Source organism: Anopheles merus, chromosome 2L, assembly GCF_017562075.2.
Source record: "Anopheles merus strain MAF chromosome 2L, AmerM5.1, whole genome shotgun sequence".
NCBI lineage: Eukaryota > Metazoa > Arthropoda > Insecta > Diptera > Culicidae > Anopheles > Anopheles merus.
Window position 1 is genome coordinate 34,930,584 of NC_054083.1, and position 23,463 is coordinate 34,954,046.

The 23,463-nt window shown below is 44.1% G+C and overlaps 2 protein-coding genes across 7 annotated transcripts; one reads left to right on the forward strand and one right to left on the reverse strand.

Annotated features, from left to right (window-relative positions):
* The first annotated feature begins 9,116 nt into the window (after window positions 1–9,116).
* On the forward strand, window positions 9,117–9,583 carry LOC121594685. Its single transcript, XM_041918259.1, has one exon. It carries the CDS (start codon window positions 9,163–9,165, stop codon window positions 9,436–9,438), a length of 276 nt encoding a protein of 91 aa, XP_041774193.1. The 5' UTR covers window positions 9,117–9,162; the 3' UTR covers window positions 9,439–9,583.
* A 1,987-nt stretch (window positions 9,584–11,570) lies between these two features.
* Window positions 11,571–23,165, reverse strand: LOC121594683 (uncharacterized serine-rich protein C215.13). 6 transcript variants are annotated; one of them, XM_041918253.1, is made up of 6 exons: window positions 23,011–23,165; window positions 19,828–21,516; window positions 16,255–16,353; window positions 16,060–16,130; window positions 13,791–14,320; window positions 11,571–13,658 (listed from the first exon to the last, which is right to left on the reverse strand). In XM_041918253.1, exons 2-6 carry the CDS (start codon window positions 20,239–20,241, stop codon window positions 12,931–12,933), a joined length of 1,842 nt encoding a protein of 613 aa, XP_041774187.1. In that variant the 5' UTR covers window positions 20,242–21,516; window positions 23,011–23,165; the 3' UTR covers window positions 11,571–12,930. The 6 variants fall into 6 exon arrangements, with proteins under 6 accessions (XP_041774187.1, XP_041774182.1, XP_041774183.1 ...); XM_041918248.1 differs by having other exon boundaries at window positions 11,571–14,320; XM_041918249.1 differs by lacking the exon at window positions 23,011–23,165 and adding an exon at window positions 22,842–22,998 and having other exon boundaries at window positions 11,571–14,320.
* Window positions 23,166–23,463: the final 298 nt, after the last annotated feature.

The following is a 23,463-nucleotide window of genomic DNA, read 5'->3' on the forward strand; positions in this document are numbered from 1 at the left end:
AGTAGTTCCGATTCCAAGCTGCCACCACTATTCAAAACAACATCGGACACATCAAACAACACGCCTGTGCTGACATGTTGGCCACATTGGACCTTCACCTTCCCAGCAATAAGCTACCGAAGATTAAACGAAGCTTTACCATTACAACCCAAAACCGACAGCCATTCGCTTTAATTCTACCGTGAACCTTTTCATGAGCCTTTCCACCGGCTCCGACATAAATTTTTAGCAAAATTAATCACACGAAAGCTTTCTCTCATCCGCCCACACGGAACATACGGCCAAAATCACGGCTTCATTCGGCCTGCAACCGATACGGGGATAATTTTTCAGCCTCACGCGCCCGTTGACAGCCCGCTGGGAATGCCCGGAGGTGAGATGCGGGTTCACGCGTGGTGCACAAATTGTTACAAATTACCGTCTCCTGTGGCGGTGGCAGTAAGAAACAAAAGAAGTAAAAAAAGAAAAAGCCCACACAACAGCTCCATTAGATGGGTGAAGAAAAGCTCGTAAACGAAACCCCTCTGTGTACCGAGCGACGAGAGACTGACCGTCTTGGCGTGTGCCGTCCCCGGAATGCTTGATAAGTTTGACCACATCGGCCGAGAAGTGACGTCGTTGTCGTTGTCGATGATACGAGCCGGCGTTCAAACCGTTTCGATCGTTCGTTGGTCTCACACGGATGGCAGTGTAACGAGCATATAGCAAGGCTTCTTCTCACCATGACCATCCCAGTGGAGTGGAGTGGAAACGATGAGATAAAAACCGAACCAAACCGAAGAAAAAGAATCGAAACAAGGGTCTCAATTATTCATCCTGACAAAAGATTTCGTCATCGAAGCGTGTAGTAAAAAGAAGGGGAAAAAGAAAAAGAGTCCACACCCGAACTGGAACCTCCGGAAGGGAGAGCAGAATAACAGCGAAAGGGAGTGCCGGCATAGATGGAAATAATAAAAAAAGACTTGTTGCATTTTTTATACCCCTCCCCCCCCCCCCCCCCCCCCCCCACTGGGTGGCACGATATGAATCTTCGCCAAGCTCGTGGTGGAACTGGTGGCGGTGCCCAAGCGCATATCGATGAAAATGACGATAACGTGTGTCGTTCACATGCTGCTTTTTCCCTGCTTTCCTTTCCCCCATCCTTTTTTTTTGTTACACGGATGCTGTCGGTGGAGGGAGAGGCATCGGGCTACGGGAGTCGGCGAGGGATGGGTGTTGTAAAAAATGGATCACTTTTGAATTGAAACCATTCGCGTAGAAATGGGGAGCTACGTTCGCTGGCAACGCCAATGGTTCACGTTCGCGTGCGCGAGTTGAAGTTCGAGTAGTTTTCCATATCAATGAGCATGGGTTGTAGAATTTATGTTTCTTTTATTCGATTTTCACCCAAGAACATGGAGGCCATCGAGAAGGGTGGAAAGCAATCCACACTCCAAATGGCAGTGAGTTGGGCAAAATAATGCGACACAGGGGAATAGAAGAAATGTTTCAATAAACACGTTAAAGAGTTGCAGATGAGATCTGCAGCTGGTACATTGTTTGTAGTAAAATTTTATGATCCTTTTTCGCTCCAAATAGATCCAGTTTAATAATAAATTGATAGTTGATTTCTATATTTGATGTAATAATGCAAATTATTGTTTTGAACAGCGGTTGATCATAAATGCGAATTGAGGAAAGCAAGAAGCTAATTTCATCAGATAAACTGTCTGTATTAAAAGATAACTGCGCCTGTAAAATTACTGAATTGACATGAGGTACAGTTTTAGTTATGCTAACGAAATGTTCTTACCTAAGAGTGTTTGAACCTACCTATATTTTTCCTTTTCTATTTCATGTTTAGCTACTTGCTCACGTTACTTTACTTGCCAAGTATGTCAACCCCTGCTCTAGTCTGCAAACTTCAAAGCTTTATTTTGCGCAAATAAAACATCAATTCGTCTCGACAGCATTTCCAATCCATCCTTACACAGAATCACGACAGGTGATCAAAAATAATTTAAATCATGCTGCACAACAAAAGCTTTTCGCAACATTGATGCTCGTACCATTCTGCTGAACTCCCATTACGACAATCAAGATCGTTTCATCGTTCCTCAAAAAAAGCAACAAAACAACAACAAAAAAACCGAGAGAGAAAAACACTTCCCGGGAACGTGTCCCCGGTGTGAGAGACGGTGGTGGTTTAGAGTTTCGTTCCGCGAAATCTTCAAACAAACCAAAGCTTATGAGCAAGTCAGTACCTTGCCCACAACCGTCAATACAATCCAAAACCACTGAGAGCTTTCAACTGATGGGAAACTGAACTAAGAAGAAGAAGAAGAAGCGAACAGTTTCGCGAAAGCGAACAGAATACATTGATTGACATTAACGCACAATCGACAAAGGCAACGGGAATAAAGATCCAATTTATGCTTCACGCTGTACAGAGGGCGCTCCACTGCTGTTTAACCCCATTAACCGTACTACATAACCTTACACTCGAACCACTAAAGTGAGACACTAAATTAGGCAAAAAAATGTAAGCTAAATTTAGACAAAAAAAACTAAGCATTTATCTACCTATCTCTAACCATGTAACTGTCGTTCTTTGTGCTGCTAACCGATCGACAGACTGCTGCTTTTATGCAAAAGAAAACATGTCAGCACATGGCATACGAGCTTCGTGGATATATGTCGTTTCAATCATTTGTAGAAGCTTCTAGTTAGTTAGTAAATGAAACATCAAACCATGCTATGAATATGAAAGCAAAAAGGCAACACACAAAACTAGAGCCTGTACATGTAAATGCAATGCAATCCAAATGTACACAACAAACCGAACCTAAGCTAAAGAAAATCCCATACACATTGCCTTACACATTGCCTAAAATCAAAACACAAAGACAAAAGAAAGGGGAAAATTGTCAGAAAAAAACAACAACAAGTTACATCATTCAATACATCAATACAGTAAATTATGTAGGGAAAATATTAACACAAATATCCGCTGATAAAGTAAAGTGTGTAACGTATACACTGCAAGCAATGAAAGCGTCTAAGAGAAACTCATCGTTGTCGATTTCAAGCAGAAACAAGTTCCGTACCGGGTAGTTCATGAGTGTGTGTGAGTGTGTGTGTGTGTGTGCGAATTCGTCAAGCATCCTTTCGTGTTTCGTGGTGTGTTCCGTTAGCACTGAACACACAAGGGTTGCGCGGGCCGATGCTACCGCAGTAGACATTATCGTTATCATAGAGTGTGAGCATTTTTATGACTATTATTATCATTACTACGATCATTATTGCTGAGCTGAGTATCAACCGACCTTGCCTTGGTCCGTTATCCACCGCAGGCGCCAGTGGGTGGGGCAGTGGCGGCGGCGTGTTGCCGCTTTAGATATGTAGCCAATGTTGAGCAAGTTTTTAACGCATGTTTTATAATGGCATTTGTTGAACAATTTCTACCGTTAAAAACGGAAATGGGGTTGGGGGGGTGTGATGATTGTAAATAATGCTCACGCAAAGGGGCGCGTTACACACCGAACCCTCTAGCCAACAGGAGAAAAGGCGGGCGGGATAAATGTTTGCTCCATCGTATATTGCGAGAGAGTAATGATAATGATCATTTGATACGTTGTTACAAATCAAATTGTGATAGTTGTAAATGTGTATTGGGCTTGTTTTATTTTTTTATTACTTTTAATAGGCAAAAATGTAAAGCAAAGTAAACAGTTCAACTTACCACATGATAGAGAAACAAATGAAAAAAAACATACAAAACAAACAACCTTACTCACAGAAAGGAAAAGTAAATCAAATCAAAATCGTTTCTTAAATGTACTGCATACAAAAACAACATAGTTGTAAATAAAGATTAAAGAAAATTACAGAAAAAAAACAGCATACATATGCAACGAACTCAATAGCCGGCTAGCAAAAGCAGAAAACAGAAGCAAAACCCCGCAATGTATACAAGGAAACGCTAAACCCTAAATGGCACTGTTGTTATGATAATAAAACACAATTACAAAACGCTAAATGCGCGCTGGAAGTTAAACAAACGATCGAAGTCGGTGGATGCTTCAAAAGGGGAAGAAAAATTAGTGACAACGAAAAAAAAAGAAACTACAAAGTAAAAAGGTTTGCAAACAGTCTGAAAATCAAGCGGCAAGCTGCTGGAACTGAAGGATAAAATAACTTATGAACAGCAAAACAGAAGGAGTGAATGAAAGATGATAAGGAAATGGAAAAATATGGCAAAAAAGGAGAAAAATGAAAAGAAATAAAGTAAAACAGAAAGTGAAATAAAACGAACATAAGAGTAGAGAAACGAAAGCGCTGCAAATTAAATCGCTAAAACACCATTTAACATGAGCATAACAGTTACGTTACCCTTAGTAGTAAGTAAAAACAAAGGAAAACAAAGAAAAAGAAAAACTAAAATATGAAATCAAAACAAAAAAACATCAAGAAATTAGCAAAAAACCACCAGCATAAACGTAAGGGTGTGGGGTCCCGAAAGAGTGAGAACAAAAACAAAAAAAAAAAACAAAAGAAAACTACCAACATCACGGAGTCGCCCGGTCATTCGGGATAGGAGCGGCAGAGATAATCGACAAAATAGTAAACTAAAGACCTAAATCGGTTGAATCGGTTTGTATTCTGTAGTACTACCCCAGCATTTCGATCGGTCAAAATAGCGTACTGGTTAATAAATGACATTATTTACTTATAACAATGGTGCGTTGCGCGCTTGTTCCGTTTTTGTTGTCGTTTGACGGGTAAGTAGAAAATCAGCGGCAAGTTTGGCACAAAACGGTAACGCGATACAACAGGCAGTAGCAGCAGCAGCAATGATGGCTTAATTATCGACCCAGAGTTGAAGTTTCGCGGTGGAAATGCCGCCCCGTACTCAACAAAGTACCCCAAGATAGTCTCGCGAGAGACTGCTGAAATACTACTATTTGCCGCTGCGGCACCAGAAGCGTGCGGTCGCCCCGGAAAGGAAATGGCCAGCGACACCATCGTCAGCACTTTGGCACGTGCAAATCCGTTCTCAAAGGAACGCGCAATGCGATTCCCTCCTGCCTTGCTGTGGGTGTCCCTTGTAGCCGTTTTTGTGTACCCTGGTATTTTTCTTTGCCACCTATACATTGCGGTGTTCAGTGTGGCGTGGCCGACAGGCACGTGAACTATTTTTAAAAGCTTCTTTATTTCTGTTTCGTGACAATTATTAATTGCTTCTGTTTTAAATTCCACCACACGCTGGACAGAAACGGGTTTCTATTTAGCCGGTTTTTGCAGTGGCAGGAGTCCTGGGAGGTCTGGGCCCTGTGTCTTCTTGGCATTGGATTACAAACTACTTAAGCACTTGTGTATTTGTGCGAGAGAGAGGGCTATTCAATAGAACCGGTGCCGGTGCCAGCTAATGACCGGGTTACCGTATTGCCAGAAGCAGAAAAAAAACTCCACATTCTAGAAGCACAGGGCGCTTTCGTGGATTAGAGCGCTTTTAAAACCAGCCGTCAACACAAACAGCATAGTAACATTGTTTCGTAAAGCTCTTTCAGGTCCGTTTCAGAAAAGCTATATAACCCTGTATCGTTTTGCTTACATTGCTGCACGAAACTCCTCCTTCAGCCCGTGCCTGTGGTGCGGTAATCAAATCCAAGCGAATGCCGGGGCTTGGAGGTCTTGGAGGTCTGGGTCACTCGCGAAGAATGCGCCCAAGTTCAAACTGCACGTTGCCACCACTGACCACCGAACCCTGGAGGGCTGGAAGAATCCAAGCGGGTCATCCAAGGGCAAAAGCCACATAGCCTGGCTGTCACGATACGACGACTGTCCAAACGCTACAGAATGCTGTTAGTTGGGTTGGTGCTTGTTTTTTTTTTTTTTTTGAAGTCTCTAACCGTGGTTTAGTGAAACCAAAAACGCTGCCAAAACGGGGCTTGAGATTGAAAGGAGCACTGGAAAGAAATAGAACACTGGGCTAAAGGGACATACACACACACACACTCGCAAAGCCACACAATCACACATGAGAGGCTGGTTGAAAACCCGGAAAGGAAGGAAGGATTTATGTTTGCCACGTGCAACTACTGCTGCCTTTTACTTGGACGAAGGGGAATGGACAGAACTGTGTGTGTTTGTGTGTGTGCGCCGCCATGGCGGGTGTTGAAGTTGGATGAAGCAAAATAAAATGACACTTCCTGGCGCCGTTCGTCTTTTCGCGTATGCACCACAGCAGAACCGTTTCTCTGTGTGCGGTTATTAAAACACGGGCACGGAATAGATTGCGGCTTTTGCCGTTTGGAAAGTGTGGCAAATGCTTTTTTTCTGTTTCTGTAACTGATTTTTATATGAGCGAACAAAAGAGGCTCCTCTTAAATTGTTTAGTGATACGAAGGACAGGACCAATTTCCAAATAAATAACTATAAAAAGTAAGTATTCTCAGTGCATCTGTTACACTTTGCACACTAAGCGACGCAGTGGCTTATCATTTCATACTTAAAACGCCGTTAGAAAGTATCACAAACAATCTCATAAAAAAGTAAAATGTACCAAGTGGCAAATTAAACTCTGGAAGTAAGTAAATAAATAAATGAATACATACAGGTAAGCAATTAATAAATTAATTCTTGTATAATAAAATGAAATAAATACATAAATAAATGAAAAAAACAACAGTGAAATAAATAAGCAAAGAATGCAACTGTACAAATAACTTTTATGTCATTCCTAATAACATTCCTATTGGAACGTTCTAGTTTCCAGCTGGAAATGTGTTGTGTACAATAAATCCCACAGAATCCATATATCCCACCTATTCAGAAACTATTCAGCGGCGAGTTACTTTGCGTTGCATTCGAGCGCTTCTAAACGCTTTGTTCCATGTCTTGAACATGCAATTGCACTGTTTGCACGTGCGGTTAATTTAAACCCCCCTTTTCTCTTGAGCCGTCTTGACCAGCAGCAGGGAGCTTTGCCATGGGTGTGTTGCCATGCTCCAAGTGTGCACTCGATACACACCGGTCAACCGGACGGGAAGTGCAATCACCAGTAGCCATGCAAATGGAAACACACACCGGTAGTAAGGTGGTAACGCACCACGTTGCCGTTTCGTTTCTATGCGCTCTTTCAAGTGCATTTGTGTAGAGGAAGCGCAGTAGGAGAAACTTCTATTTGCAGTCAATTTATTATTTATTCAGACGGAATGTGATCTGCAGGTGTGCAAGAGCGATTGCCAGACGATACACCTACACCTTTCATGGCGTAACGGTGAACGTTGTGAGGGCGGTGGCTCGATTCTCATTAGTCGCTTCACAGACGCACCCTAACCGGCGTGCCATCAGCGTCAGCAGTTAGACAGACGCCGGTAAAAGTTGTAAATTTGTTACCGAGCCTTGGAGAAAAAAAAAAACCGCACCAGAGAGATGGGCAGAGTTCTGTGTTTGCTGCGCTTGATGACCACATTGCTTGTGATGCTATCCATCGTGGGTAAGAAGGTCAGTGCTGCTCCACAAGCGACTGAGGCACCTGGTAATGTCGGCAGCACTTACTCTCCGATGGCTGACATTGGCCGGTTGGCTACTGGGGCCACCAGACTGTTTGGACAGTTTTGGAACACGGGGACACGCTTTGGGACAGAGTTGTCCCGCCGGACGTTTGATTTTTTGCGAGTGAAAAAGTGACAATAATTGGGTCGAAGCAGCGATGGATGAATTCTTAATTCAAAACTATCTTTAAATAAATCTATCTTCAAAATGCAAAAAATAACTTTTTCTAGTGTTATTAGAGTGTAAATATCACATTTTGTCTTATACATAAGTTTATCTACATGATCTCTAGCAAGAAGTAATTATCCATAGTTGTGACATAATGTACTTTATCATACAACTTGCTTTGGAGTTGTCAGAGTGTATTCTATAAGAGGAAATACAGATATCAGTAGAATTTCTGCACAAAAAAACCTGAACAATGTCAACTAACCTTGCGACATTCATATCGATTTTCCCTTAACGACGAAAGCATCTGTTTGTTATTTTATTTGAAAACCATGGACTTATAGAGGATGATGAACGTAATCAGGTAGAGAAGTTCTGCTAGACACGATTGTTTCTCTGGACAACGTTTTACGCAGCGATAGCTTCATGGACATCTAGAGAAGCATTCGAGCTTCTTAGACCCTCTAACCCATACTCTACTCTACCCATGTATCACATACTGATATCTACGAGGAAAGTATTATTCTAGCAGAGATGCCGCTAGCCATGATATCTTGGATGTTTAAATACATGGCTGATGTGGCCATGTGATTCCTGATGCCCTAATGAGTTGATGCAGATGTCCATCAAGGAACCCATTCAAAAGGAACAGAAAATAAGAGAGATTATATGTAACCGAACGTTCTCCATGTTTTTTTGCTGTTTTTTGTATCAAAAATCATGAACCAGCCAAAAACTGGTATAGATGGAATGAAAATAAATTATTCCCGTTATTTCCATCAATTCTTCATATCTTACCTACCACCTTTTTTAGAAGGTTTCAAAAATTGTCTTCACAATCTCCCAAACCAAACAGTTGAGTACAAGAATGAACAGGTCTTGCATGAAATTGTACTACGAAGATACCCATTATAAGAAGATTAATGATCAAGGTGACGTTGTCATGTAGAAAATTGAACTGAGCAGCTCCTACCTTCAAAAGAACTGTTCCTAATCTCTAACACTTTGGCCGAATAGCCTATACTTTCAGTTTGTAAAGCACTGGATTTGAATAGATAAATCTTCTAGTTCAGAACACAGTAAAGTTCTGAATAGATGGAGATAGAGAAAACTACTGTTATAATGAACCCGTTCGTGTGCACTTATTCCTTTCTGTCCACATTCTGCGCGTTGATGTCTGAACTACGCTTGCAGTTAACTAATGATACGGTTGCTGGTTGCCACACCGTTTAGCGCGTAATCTTTATAACGCAAGATTTAAATCAACTTTGATCTAAAGGAATGACAACCGACATCGTGTCTATATGCACAGATGCGCTATTGGCACTTGTCTCGCCATATCGCAACAATCAACGACTCTCAACTAGCTCTATAAAACGAACCCTTCCCAGATCGAACCCAAACATTAGTTGTTACAGATCAAGTCAGATCAAGTTATTACATACCTGTTTTAAAATGAAGTTCCTTACAATCGCGCTACTGGTGTGCCTGCTTTCCGTCGTGTGTTGCGAAGAAGCTAGTACAGCAGCAGAGAAGGAGCAGCCGACTACCGAAGCTTCCGACTCGGAAGAAGCCGCCGAAAAGCCGGACGTGGAAAAAGACGACAACCCGAACGACAAGCCAGACATCGACCCGGTCGACTTTCTTGTGGATGTGATCAAAAACGGGATGAAGCGTGTTTCCGGCTTCCGCGATGCGATCAGCGTTTTGCCCTTCTCGTTTTCAGGCTGAATTTTCGGATTCTTCTTGCAAAAATCAGGAACAAGGCATGAAAAATACAAGCTGCTTCTCAGCGTGAATACTTGACAGTGGATGTTTTTTTTTGTTTTTTGTTGCTGTTGTTTTGCTTTTCCTTCTTTTTATAATTTAAACGCCCTAGTAGGACAGATTTGATGATCATACGAAAAAACTAGACACAAAAAACATACTGAGTGCGCGAGTTACATACATACATACACAAACCCACACGCACACCTTGAACGATATTTTGATAAACTGCACAATTTTTCAGTGTATGCTGGGTGCGGGCTTTCTTGCTTCTTTTTCTGCAAAATTAATTACTCCATATATACTGGGCTCGGGAGGGGGAGGCGTGTGCCAAAACGAAAGAGAGCAAACACGTGACATATCCGAAGAAGGGATTGGCGTTTCTTCCTCCTCCTCCATTTTGGAAACGCAACTTGTGCACATTAGCTAAGGGCGCGGTTTTGATATTGCGCGCTGAAATATATCTAAACAATTATGATTTAAAAAAAAAAAACACTACACTGCATTATGCGAAAGAAAATTCCACTCACGACGCACACAACACACTCTCACACGCACCGTTCTTCTTTGCTATCGCTGTGCTATAGCCGGCAAATTAAATAAATACTTTTTGCGCCTCTCTGCTCACAGGGCACACTCTGCTCGATCACCTTATCACCTGCCGTTAGCTTCAACTGTTCTGTCGTTCTCACCGAGCATGAGATAGAGAGAGAGAGAGAGGAAGGAAAATAATGCTACCCTAATCTGTACTAAACTGACGATACTATGTCAGTACGCTTGCCAACGATCCATTTTGCTAACTGTTCCCATTAAACCCAGCCGGGATAGAAATAGTAAGTGAGGAATGAATGAGCCTATTCACAATAATGAATTTGCCAATGTAGAGGGCATCGTGTAACGTTCTTTTCCCTCGCCTGTTCAAGATTCCTCCCAAAACAGAATAAGAAGTCGAGAGAAAGAGAGAGCAAAACTAAATTCGATCGTCTTCGATCGCTACCCTCAAAAAGGTCATCGAATCGGTTTGAGATCTCGGTTCACGTCTTTCATTGTGGAGCCTTGCAGGGGACAAGCATACATCTCCGTGGGTTATAAAGATTATCGCACTACTCTCTACGGCTAACAAGTACGAAGAAGGAACAAATAGATTGTGTATGTGTGAGTGTGTTTGTGTTGTTGGATGTGTGTTTGTTGGCTACCCTAGCGTTTTGTAAATTATTCCGCTCGCTTAAATCACTAAACCGAATCAGTCCGGAAACTGTTGCCATGTACACGTATATGTAAGTATAAAAAAACGCACAAACTAAGCATATATAAGATCACGTTCGGCCGGTTACGCGCGCCAGGTTCGGCAGAGTTTGCTAAAATTGTTTTTTATGTTTAAAAATCAGTACGATCAAAGATGCGGAATACTTTTCGCTTATGTTTTACTGTCCCATCTGCATGCGATGCATTTAATTGCCGTTCTCTGCTAAACTAACCTTGCCTTGTATTCGACTAACCTGTCAATACGCTACGGGATCAATGCAAACGCCTAACGATGGTCCTCCGTGCAAACGGTACGTAGACTAGCCCCGATGGATATATTTTCCCTACTTCGCACTAGAAGTGTTCGAACCTTCCTTTGCCTAACTGTACTGCATGCAGCGCTACTTCCTACCTAGCTCTAACTACTAATACAAGAGAGTGAGAGAGCACCGTTCCGTTCCGCAGTCTCGTAGTAACCCAAAGTCAAACCCAAATTTTGTTGAACCGAGCAAACTGTGTCCTTAGCTGTTTTGACTAAAGCAACAACAACAAAAAATGGCAGCATGTCGTTGCGCGCCCTAAGCGGCGTACGCCTCACACGTTGGTTCGATCTCTTTGCATCTGTATATGTGTGTATGTGTGTAAGTGTCTATGTCTGTGAGGTGTTTTAAGTAGCTTAAAGAGAGTATCTTTTCACAAAATGTTACCATATAGTATATGTAAGGTATACCGTACGCAATAGAAAAGATAGCCTTCTGTCCGGTCCCGTTTGTGTATGAGATAGCCCGAACGATGGAATAAGAAGTAGAAAATGTGCACCGTCGTAAAATGGCTCTATCCTCTTTCTTTTTCCCCTCCATCCTTTCAGTGCCCAAAACGAGAACGATCGATCGATATTAGCAATGTACTTTGTAACACGCATTTACACACCAGCCTGAGGTCCTCGCTACTGTTCGCCTTCTGCAGCATCGCCATCTTCCCTTTCTTGTCCTTTTTAACACTTTTTTTCCATTTCCGCATACCTACATTACCTTTCTCTTCCGCAAAATTGACAACACTACTATGCACATTAACAGCCGCTCATCAGCGTGTTATGCTTCTGCTGACTATCGTATCTCTCCACTGCTGCAGAACCACAATCTCTCAACAAGCACCGTGTTGTGGTAGCCGCCATACAACCGCGCGTTTGAATTTCATACTAATGTTCACACAATAGTGTGCGCTTATTTATGCTACCGCACCATGCGGATTTCGGGACTACTGCCTGACTACGGGAAGCCAATGGTTTAAAAGCAATACTGCTAGCTGCTTTCCGCTCTACATGCGAGCGAGCATTAATACGTTTTTTATATCTCTTTCTCTCTTTGCTTGCCCACCAATGAATATGTGGTATTGTGTTTCATGCAAAAAAGAGACACACACACACATACACTAGCGTCATTTGTCTAAGCATCCCTACAGCAAAAGCACTGCGAAAGGTAGCTTACGACGCTGTGGGTCGTAACCCGCTGGTACAAAAGTTTCGTTTCCTATTCCTGCCGTGCGTTTAAAATCGATTGTTGATAAGTCTACTGGTTCCCATCCCTTTTAGCCAAAGGGGGTGGAGAATGAGAGTTCAGATGGCAGTAGCGTTTGAGGAGGGGGCTTGAAGCTTCTCCGTGCATCGGCATGATTGATGGCGATGAATTTGGATGAAGCTAATACACACTACTCTGCAGTGGGGAAGAGGAGCTTTACTGCATGATCATGGTACCAAACTTGGGCGCAAATGCTGCCCGTTGCGTTAACAATTGTAACACGCACGCATTCTTCTATGACGGTGAAGATGATGACTGAAATGCTGCTGCAGCGATATACTTGCACACTTTTCGCTATTTTTTTATCGTTTTCCCCTTCCTGCGACTGCTATTTACATACCACAAACATTCCCACATACACACACATACACACACCTATGCACCTCACCACACACACACCCACAAACGGCCCCCTGTATCCAAATTACACAGCTGAATGTGCGGATGATGTGTGAATCGAATCGAATAATACTTAAATCGTCAATAACCATCAATCCACACTCATCGTTTTTCTCTTGCCCACCGTCCGAAGAAGGAGAGGGAAGGGGGGAAGGAAGGGTCCTGCCCAGCCGAAAATATCACATGCCACAGGGTCTGTCCCTCGCACTCATGCGTACGATGTCCCCAGCCGTCCTTACTTTGCCGCGATCGTGGCCGCACTGGCGGTTTCGTGCATTTCACCATCGCCGCCTCCACCATTGCTGCCATTATTGCTACCACCGTCCAGATGGTACGCGCCACTGTGCTGATGGGTACGATGGTTAGCTAAACCGTGCGACGGCAAAGCATCCGGCATGTTGTCCTGCAGCTTGGCCTCGGTTGGGCCGGTCGACGCGGCCCCGGTAGCTGCCGGCGTGGCCGGTGCGGAGGTAGCGGAAGAAAGCCCAGCCGGTAGCACACTGGCCACCACCACCGGGGCGGGAGGTTGTTTGGTTGGTGTGGTGGACGGGTCCTTCTTGCTGGAGGCGGTGTCCGACGCCGCCGCTGCCGTCGACGATTTGTTGCGGCGGAAAAAGTTAAGCCCACTCTTTTTGCTGCTCGTTTTGGCCGCCTTCGGGGTGGGCGGTTCGGGCGCACCCTGTGCACTGTCACTGGTCGGGGCGGAAGACGCGGGAGCGGCCGGTTCGCTACCACCATTTACCGTCGGTTTCTCGCCTGCCTGACTGCCGGCGCTTAGCTGTGCGTTGTTGGCAGTGTTGTTGTTAGCACCACTGCTACTATTGCTGTTAGTAGTAGTGCTGCTGCTGCTGCTGCTGCTAGAGCTGCTTTTCGACGAGCGAAACATAGGAAAAAAGGTGTGCCCCGAGGAGCTTTTCGACGATTCTTTTGCAGGCACCGGTGCGGGCGTTGCGCTGGCTGCTGCTGCTGCGGCCGACGTCGGGGGATTCGTCGGTGACGTTTGTGGCACGGTTGGAGTAGATGAAGAAGAAGAAGACGAGGTCAGTGTGGAGTTCGCGTTACCGTCCGCGTTAGGCAGTGTCGTTCCGTTGCTACCGTTGCTCGCCGACAGTCGCAGGCTTTCCGCTTCCTTCGAGAGAAACTCGTCCAGCATGGCGTAGCAGCTGGATCCGTTCTGAGGCGAGCCATCGGTTCCGTTAGCACCGTCCGTAGCGGAGAGCGTTGAGATCGGTTCAATACTGGTCAGTATGGAGGAGTTGCTGTGGTTGTTGTGAGTAATTGCACTTTGTTGTTGTTGTTGTTGATGATGATAAGGGTAATGATGCTGCTGCTGTTGCTGCTGCTGGCCAGCTGATAATGGAAAACGGCCTTGCTGGTCGGGTGTGTTTGGAAGCTGATCGTACTGTTGCTGATATTGTAGCTGCTGCTGATGCTGCTGCTGGTGGTGATGTTGCTGTATCGTCTGCTCGTAGCTGGGTGCACTGTCCGGGCCGAACTCGGTGTACACGACTAGATTCTCGGGCGGCCCGTTGTCCGAGCGGCCCTTATCGCGGCACGCCTGCACCGCACTCCACACGTCTTTCAGCTCGCCGGACAGGTCGCGGTCCTTGAGTATTTCAGGTTTTCTAAAATGGGAATTAAATTGAAAAGAATTCATTATTGGATGCAGATTATTATAAGTAATTTGAATAAAAATGGCAAATTTTGTTGACAATTTGCATGCTTTTAAACAATCATTTAGCATGGAAATTGCAGGGCGATGGAACTGATATCGAATCTATACCGGTCCTGGAAATGATTCCAAAGCAAAAGCGATCATGTAATTGATCACGAATATACCCCTACCTCAGGAAACAGTCGCATATCTGTACAGGTCCCGGAACCGATCGTTAACTTACAGACGTTGCCTCTACATTTTTGGCTCTAACCCACCTATTTTTATCTTTAAGGCGCCAATTTTTTACAACGTGTCACTATTATTGCCTCTTAGACATACATTTTTGACAGTGCGTTTCAATTATTGTCTCTAAGGCATCAATTTTTGACTGTGAGTCAATTGTTTTGCTTACAAAATTTAACCTAATGTCTGAAACTGTATACTCCAAAATTATTTAATTTGGAAGGAATTAAATGAATTAATAATATCATTGATAGAATTTGAATTTGAACCATTTTATTCCAATTTTGAAACTTTAATGGAGTGGAATACGTTGGCATGTATTTCCGGGTATAAACTACCCGAAACACGAAAAACAATTCAATCACACGGTTTTAATTGTGTTTTTGTGAAGTAAAATTACAGTTGTCATAAATTAGCTCAAATATCTTTTAAATTTATCATCCCACATTCCTAAAAGAATGAAAAAATGTTGACTTACAGACAAAAATATTTGCGTTAAAGTCAATAATTGATGCTTTACAGGCAAAAATTGCTGCACTCGGTCTAAAATGTATGTACTCTGCTAAAAATTGGTGCGTTAAGGTCGCTTTGTTAAGTGATGCGCGTGAAAGTAAACGTGAAAATTTGAAAGTTTTTTTGCTTTATTTTAATGCATATTTATCAGAATATGAGTTATCGCACACCAACAGTAAGGATATTCTATTCCCCAACTATTTAGTACGCAAAACGTATTAAAATAATGAATTAAATACATTTCCTTGCGATTCCCCGTGGACCGGTTGTTTTTTCGCCGTGAATAAAGCGAGGAAGCACAAGTAAATGCATTTAATTGATTAATTAAATATTTTTTTTTATAATCAAGATAGTTGGGGAATTGAATATACTTTCTTTTGGTGTACGACGAACCATATTCTGATAAAAAATTATTGAAATGTAGTAGAAACCCCCCAAATTTCACGTTCAATTTCACTGGGGCTTTAACGAGAGCTTTACAGCCAAAATTTGGCGGCAGCGACTGTATATTGGTTCTGAAACCGAATTTTAATAAAAATCTAACTGAACTATGTCTCGGTCACAATGCTGATTACTTCTAGGTGTCTGCTGCATAACTTATTGTAGAAATCAAGTAAACTTTGTACAATTTGTATACAAACTGTACAGTAAATAGAAAAAGACTAGATGTACCCCAAATTCTTTAACCCCAACAATTAAAGCAACCGTTTTCGTTACAGAAAAAATATCAACAAAATGTGGTCCACTGGAGGAACCACTCGATTCTCTAACCAATGGAAAGCTTCCTGCTCCTTCACAACTAAAAGCGCAAAAGGTTCTCGAAACATTCCGCTCCAGAAGTGCAGCCATAAAAAGATGACTGCTCATACATTACTCCCACCATCCTTCTCCCCATCCCACACTACATTCCCAAGCTGCAAGGCACGTGGCTGGTGGTGCTCCACTACTCACCTCGACAGATGTAAAGAAGGATTCATGGCTTCCACAAACTCGCACATCAAATCGACCAGATTCATTCGTTCCTAAAATAAACAAAAAGCAGGGAAGAGATGTACCAAACCACAATGAGTCTCGGTGGCGTCGTCGTCGTTGCACATAAAAGCCGGCAGCGGCGTGCTGTTTGCTTTATGCGATATGTATATTTACCGGTGTGTCGGGGCATTTACGACCAGCCTTCTTCAGTACCTCCGGGCTGGCCATTACGGCGTAGACGAGCGGTGGCGCTTTCGGGCTGCCGGGTGGAATCTGCGAATTAAAGCACAAAAAAGAAGAAAAATAAGTGCCGAGTAAGAAGAAAGCCACAAGAGCGGCACACTTTCAGCGTACGAGCGCAACAACAAAAGTGCCGATCAGTGTTTTTTTTTTTTTTTTTTTTGGTTCATTTCTTTCCCTCGGGGAACGGGAAAGGCAACATGATGTCCCTTGCGGCATGGCCCGAAAGCAGACAGCGCACAGCACACCGGTCGGTCAGTACACCTCGAGCTTTCAACAACGTTGCGGTTGCTCCCTCTCTTGCTGTTCCACCCTCCAAAGAAAAATCTACCAAAGCATAAGCATCATAACTTTACACAGCATTAAATTTCACTTTTATCTACCTCGATCTGTTTTCCCTACCGTGGAGAGTGCTCTCGCTTCTTCATTTTACTCGCCAAAGTGTCTTGCTGCTTCTTTTGTCTCTAATAAAACATCCAACTCGGTCGGCTGTCCTCTGTTCAACCTACCTCCCCGCGGTTTACTTCCAGATTGTGTGTCATTTTCATTTCATTTTCCTCATTTCTCCATACTGCACACACAAACACACGCACTTTACTTCCTTTCCGGCAGCGAACGGCCGTTTCTTCAATTTTCAGTTGGCTACTTCCACACCTCACCGCCGGTTTGGCCTGGTGGTCACCTTTGCATGACCAATTGTTGCGCTCTTTTGCGACGTGGTGGGGGTCTCTTTTTTTCTCTTCATTTCCTCACAAGCATAATTACAAAGATACAATTTGGCACCCACTCAGTGGAAGAAAGAAGACTCTAATCAGTTCCAGTACGGCTTACTTTTTCGACCACCGAACGGTCGCGCGTGTATGATTTTCTTCGGTTCGTTCGCTTGGCTTCGAACGGAATTGACGGATACAATGACGCACAGAGGGGGATTATCATGGTGGCGCCCTACAGTGGGTGTTAATTTCTTTGTTTGTAAACTAATTTACAAATTACACAAAACATTCAATTATGTTATTTAGAAATCAGAAAAGGTAATTACAATGCATTATGCAAAGCTTAACAAAAAGTGAAAGATTTAAATAAAACAAGCAGAATTCCCGGAATCAACCAATGAATCTATACTGAATATGTAAATATATGTATCATAGGTCGATTTTTTATGTTGCTAACAGCCACTTTTAATTAAAATATCATAATAAAGCCCATTTTTTGCCAACCATCAAGAGTAATTAGAATGTTTAGAGAAAGAAGAGAAAAAAAAAACGCGGAAGCTTCAATCAGCAGCAGTAAATAAATTTCGATTCAACACCTTTCCTTCTCCTCCTCCTACTCCTCCTCTTCGCGATTCGTGTCCGGTGTGAGCGGTGTTCGCGTCTTAATGCGATGCGTCCTACTCTCTAATTCATCCGTGTCCATGCTAAATGGTGGCTCGAGAAAGTTTTATATCGACGTGCCGTTGTTGTTGAGGCGCAAAACTTCCTGCGAAACAGCACACGAAATAAACTATCTACGTTCGATTAAACTTTTCCACTCGCTGTTTCTGGTGGTGGCGTTTTGCGTCTGTTTTTTTTTATTCACCATTGCATTTCATAATTAACTTGATGTACCAGCCACGCTTTATGTAACTAAGCGTTCGGTGCGAAATTACCTTTTACTCACTCACGCACTGTAGGGTGTGGTGTTTGGTAAGAAAAAAATAATCGAAATTTATCATTAGTACAGCTCGATACGCTTTTACTTACAGCATCTTAGCGCAGCCAACGACAAAGAAGATCTTTGTTGCAAGATGCTCTTCCCCTGTCGAAGAGGACCAGCGTCGGTCGCATAACCTAACTGGGCGCGTTCGTTTATTGTCTAGGTCAGGGGTTGGTAAGTTTGTTAACGTTTGAATATAGTGCTGAGTTTAACCGATTATGAATTACATATTACACCCAATTGCAGCGTGAAATGTCAAGCTTTCAAATTCAATTTATCCCACACTGCATTTAATATTGGTAGAAAATATAAGAAATGCTCATGTTTCATAAGAGCAGCCTGTTATTATTACTGCAAGCTGGTCCATTCGCCATGGGAAGGCTTCTAGTTTAAGAATTACTATCCATATTTAACTAAAAACATGTTACTAGAAGTTCAATAGCTCTATGACGCTGACATTCTTTTGTTTCATGACCAGTGTTGTTAATTGTCGACATTTTTTTATGATATTCGCAGTAAGCGGGTGTCAAAATCATTTTTTGATCATGATATTCATGGTTACCATGACACGACTTTCCAAAAGCGACAATCATTTGTGCAATAACAATCAATGGTTTTTCGATGACATGATTGCAAAAACTGTAGAATGAATGTCATTTGACATTTTTCATGAGACGCCAGAACTGCTCTATCGTGCATTTATCGATACTTAGCCATTAGACCACTTGATATTTTCACTCAGTCAACCCGGAAAATGGTGTTCTCTTACAGGAGTATAGAAATTCACGCGAAAACACGAAAAAGGACCCATTTTCGATGAAGATCTAGTTCACTTGAGGTACGGCAAAATCAAAAAGTCAAATGATTGTAGCAGAAAAATATCATCGTGTCAAATGATATTTTTTTCCGTGATTGTCGAATGAATGCGTGGATCTAGAATGCGATGCTTCAAAAAGTATCATTTTGTAAAATTTGATGTCGACGACTATCACCGTTCGCAACACTGTTCATGACTATGTCAGTGACATTTTGCAGAACTGATCACGGTAAAAAAAAAGTCATGACATAGTGACTGACCAAGCGTTGATCGCAAAAATGTCACGAAGCATGCATTGATTACCAATCGTTTTGAGTATCACCTCTGATTATCACAATTGAGTACGTGACGCTGACATGGACTTTGTTTCAGTCAGATTTTTGATGCTGATGCTTATGACATGATTACTTATGATTGAAATTAAGTAGTAAATAATTTCATTTATAGAATTGAAAATGTAACAATTCTATGTCAATTTGGCGGCAACGACTTTAATTGCTTCAACTTAAGACATGCTCCTTTATGGACTAAATATAACCCGAATAACCCATACATCGAAATTACTTTTAAAACAAGCTTGATTGGTCATTTCTTACGAGTAAGAAAATACTGGTAACTTTGCCAAAAATATACAAAATGTTACTAATAACCGCGAAGGAAGCTTAAACTAGTAAAAACTGCTTGCCAAAGTTTACTTAAAACGACATTAAAGCTAGCCCTACTATTCCGCTTGCACCCAGCGCGTGCCGACCACTGCACCAACCGGCAACAAAACCCACGTGTGACGTCGTGCGCGCTGCTTCCTTCCGGGGTATTCCCTCTTACCCATTGGCGCACTGATTTCTCCACTTCTTTGTCCATCCCAATGCGAAAGTGCCTTTTTTGTTGTTGTTTTCGTTGTTCCACCGAAATGATGCTCATAAATCAAAACACACACACACACGCTTACAAATATCTCGTCGTCCCGCTTTCCACTCCGCTTTCCACAGGCTTACCTTGCCCACTTTCATGCCCCCGTACAGTGGTATCGGTGCGTCCGGATTGTCCGGGTTGGCGATACGCGTCCAGCTGAGCACGTTGATGAACACCTCCTTCCCGTCCAGCGTCCGCTCCTTGATGCACATGTGCGGCTGGGGCGGATTCTTGAACGTTCTCGAGGCGCGCGATCGCCGATGGGGGAAATTGTTCGGTATGCCATCGATGGTCAGATCCTGCTGCTGCTGCTGTTGTTGCTGTTGATGGTTTGGTTGTTGGGTTTGCATACCACCACCACCGCCACCGCCAGCACCGCCCCCGATGTAATTCTGGTACTCGACCGGATGATGGTTCGGACCGTTCTGCAGCGGAAAGTCGTGCTTGGGCGAGCCGTTCTGCCGGATTGCGGTCCCGAAATCCGGCGCTGCATTCATCGTGCCCGGGTAAACCAGCCTGACCGTGGTTGTGGTGTGGTGGAAGGAATAAAGGTCGGGAGAGAGGAAGGGCGCCTGGGAACAATCAAACTAGCACACTCGAGCAACCACTACACGGAATAGCACCACACATAGAATCGATATAGCACGCGGATGAGCGTCCTCACCCGGGGGGTCACCTTTTTAGCGTTTCGGCTGCTCGGTTTGGCTGGCACATCCGCAATAAAAACGCACACCAACTCGATTCGTGCGAGCTTTTTGCACACCCACTACACTGGCGCGTGGATTTGCTTTATCGATAAGTTTAGGGCACCACACGGCCGATGTCTTCTTCTTGGCCACGCGCACTGTACAAGACCACCGCCAGCAGCGCACAATAAGTGAACTGAAATTGCGGATTTTCTTTTCCACTGACTCGCCGACACACAAAAGACAAGAAAGCTGGTCCTCCCTGTGCTGGTACAAACACACTCACACACACACACGGCTTCACACACAAAGGATGCAACGGTGGTATGCCCCGTGCAACAAAGAATCTGCTATCTAGAATGCACCGGCGCGCGGCTGCCACGACGGACGATGGAAAGAAGTGGAAGAACAAGAGTTTCGCGACACCAGCACCGCCCTACCAGCACCACACACCAGTCTCGCTCACCACATCACATCGGCATGTGCCCTCACACTTTCACACTCTCTGGCCAGCGCAGCACACCACGTGTGCATCCTTTGCCCTCAAACCCCCGGCTGCGCGGTTTTGTCCCCTCCCAACGCACCACTTCTTTCTGTGTCTGTGTCTGCTGGCGAATGTATAAGGATGTAAACTTTTCTTAGCGGTACTGCTACACTGCTTTCATCCGATTTCCGGTCGCCCACCAAGTAAAGCCACGGCGTTGTTTCTTTTGCTCTTTTGCGTTCGCGCGTGATCGTTCGTTTCTAATCACGACCAACCGGGGCGGTCACCGTCGGGTACGGTAATGTAATAAAACTGCATTCTTCGCCGACGGGTCACTGTGTGTATGTGTCTGGCTGCCTGGCTGTCTGTCTGTGTCGATACTCGAACGTCACCGTTCGAGGAAGGAGCAGCGCTTGTAGTAGGCGAGTAGCGAGGGTGCGTAAATGTTGTCTTTCCTTTTGATGCTCTGCTTCTGCCACTCAGCTCAACGGGAAGACAACAACAACACAGCACAGTGGAAATGGGGGACCGGGGTTGGGGTCCACAGATGCATCCGCCAGAGTTTCGCTCCGACACACAGATGATTTCCGTTCGGGTGAAGACTAGACAACAAGAAAAAAGAAAACAAAGAAAAAATTAGATGAAAATGTGCGTCATTTTTCCACGCCGCTTGCTCTCGCACATCATTGTGTGTGTGTGTTCTATGGGACGATGTGCATGTCTCTAGCATAAACTTATGTTGCAACTATTTTGGTAGCATTTGTTTACTCGCTCCTACTGTGCGCGACATGCATTAGACACATGTACCAACACACAGACATAAAGACACACACACATACAAGTACACCTGATCCCTCCCTTCAGCTAGAGCCACCACCGAAAACGCCCACACCTCTACCTGACCGGAAAAACAACAAACCAACACCGCAGCGTGCTGTATTCGGGAGGAAAATTCATCACCCCCGTTCTTCCGCTACCTTCTACCTCGATTTTCCACCACCCCTTATGGGTGCGCTTTATTTCTACAGGGAGTGGAAAGGGACAAAACAGGGAGACAGGCGGGCGGTGTGAGTGAAACGGAAACACAACAAATCGAACCAGACGGCTGCGATCTAGTGCGTTAGAGCGGTGTCGCCGGCTGTTGCCCGCGACTTTCTTGACGGTGTTGGTAGTGTTTGTATTATATTGCCATCACTAGCCACACACGCACACACAGCACCTCATCGGAGGAGCCTTTGAGTTTTTGCTGCTTCTGCTGGAGCTCTTTTGCTGAATGGTTCTATCGGGCTGGGAGCGAGGGAGAGGCAAAAACACAACTTTTTTTTTCCTTCTCTCCTTCCTCCAATGATGGATTGGGTGCTTTTCCAAACGACGCAATCTGCACATCCGTTTGAACATTTTCACAGCCTCCCCCCAACCCAACCCTTGTCCCACTACACACACACACACACACACACACACACACACACCAGCGATGGAAGAATGTCTCCGGTGAAATACCGGAGGGAGAAAGTTATGCGACGATGATTATGCTGCCCGTGGGCTGCTTTGCCTGCGGGAAGCGGGTGAATGTGTGAATGTGCTCCGGTGCCAGGCCATTTCCGTGGACCAACACAACCACCGCAGCCAGCAGCTTGCCTCTAAAAAGCAAGAAAAAAAACACTACAAAGAAGCACGGCAGCAATTTTGCACCCTTTCCCCCTTTGCTCCTTCAACCACCCCTCGCACCAAACCCCTTTTCGATGGGGCGTATCGCACCGGGCACAATGTTACCATTCGATCAGCTTCTTACAGCACAATTAAGGCCCGATTAAGGCGTTTGCACAGATTTGGGTCTGCTGCTGCAGACGATGATGTGTTATTGGAGCGACACGCGTTGAAATGGGAAAAACATAATTTGTGCACACACGCACACACACACACACACCTCGAGCCCAACGGGAAGAAGCAACGGGCGACAACCACACGACAGCGACAGTCACCTACGGGACACACCAACAAAAATGCCACTCTGTCTTCTTTGCTTTTTCTTCTTCGGCAAGGGGCATTCGAAGTCTTGGTCGCCGCGTTGTTTTTCTGTTTTTGCCAACACTAACCTTTCCGCACAAATGTTCACACTTCCTTGGGGGATGGTCGGAGAAGCAGCACGGCCCGCTGCACGGTCGGCAGAGATTTCATTTACAATTTTGCTCAAGACTTTCCGTGTGCGTGCGTTCGATGGCTGTTTCACGACGAGTGTGTTTTCTTTCGATTTTGTTTTCCACCCCACGGTGGGAAGGGTTGAGCGGACACGCGCTAATGACACCGTGTTGTGAAATCCGCAAAAAATGGAGCACGGTGGGAGTGGATTTGAAAAGACAATGATTATTTAGTTCATCCGTTAAACTGGAAGCTTTTTACAAAAAATGTGTTGATATTCTTGAGATGGTGTTTACAAATAACTAAAACACTACGAAAATCGATAAGAGGCTTGATTTTTGGAAAATGGTGAAATATTTCCATCTGATGAAATATTTCATGCCGCAACGATGGAAACTTTTCGCATTGGG

Excerpts from the sequence above, each read along its gene's own strand:
- LOC121594685 (XM_041918259.1), top strand. The coding sequence starts at position 9,163 with ATGAAGTTCCTTACAATCGCGCTACTGGTGTGCCTGCTTTCCGTCGTG.
- LOC121594683 (XM_041918248.1), bottom strand. The coding sequence starts at position 20,241 with ATGAATGCAGCGCCGGATTTCGGGACCGCAATCCGGCAGAACGGCTCG. Across the intron at positions 16,131-16,254 it reads GTAAATGCCCCGACACACCG|GAACGAATGAATCTGGTCGA; the intron begins GTAAATATACAT and ends TGTTTATTTTAG. Across the intron at positions 14,321-16,059 it reads CCTTCTTTACATCTGTCGAG|AAAACCTGAAATACTCAAGG; the intron begins GTGAGTAGTGGA and ends TTCCCATTTTAG.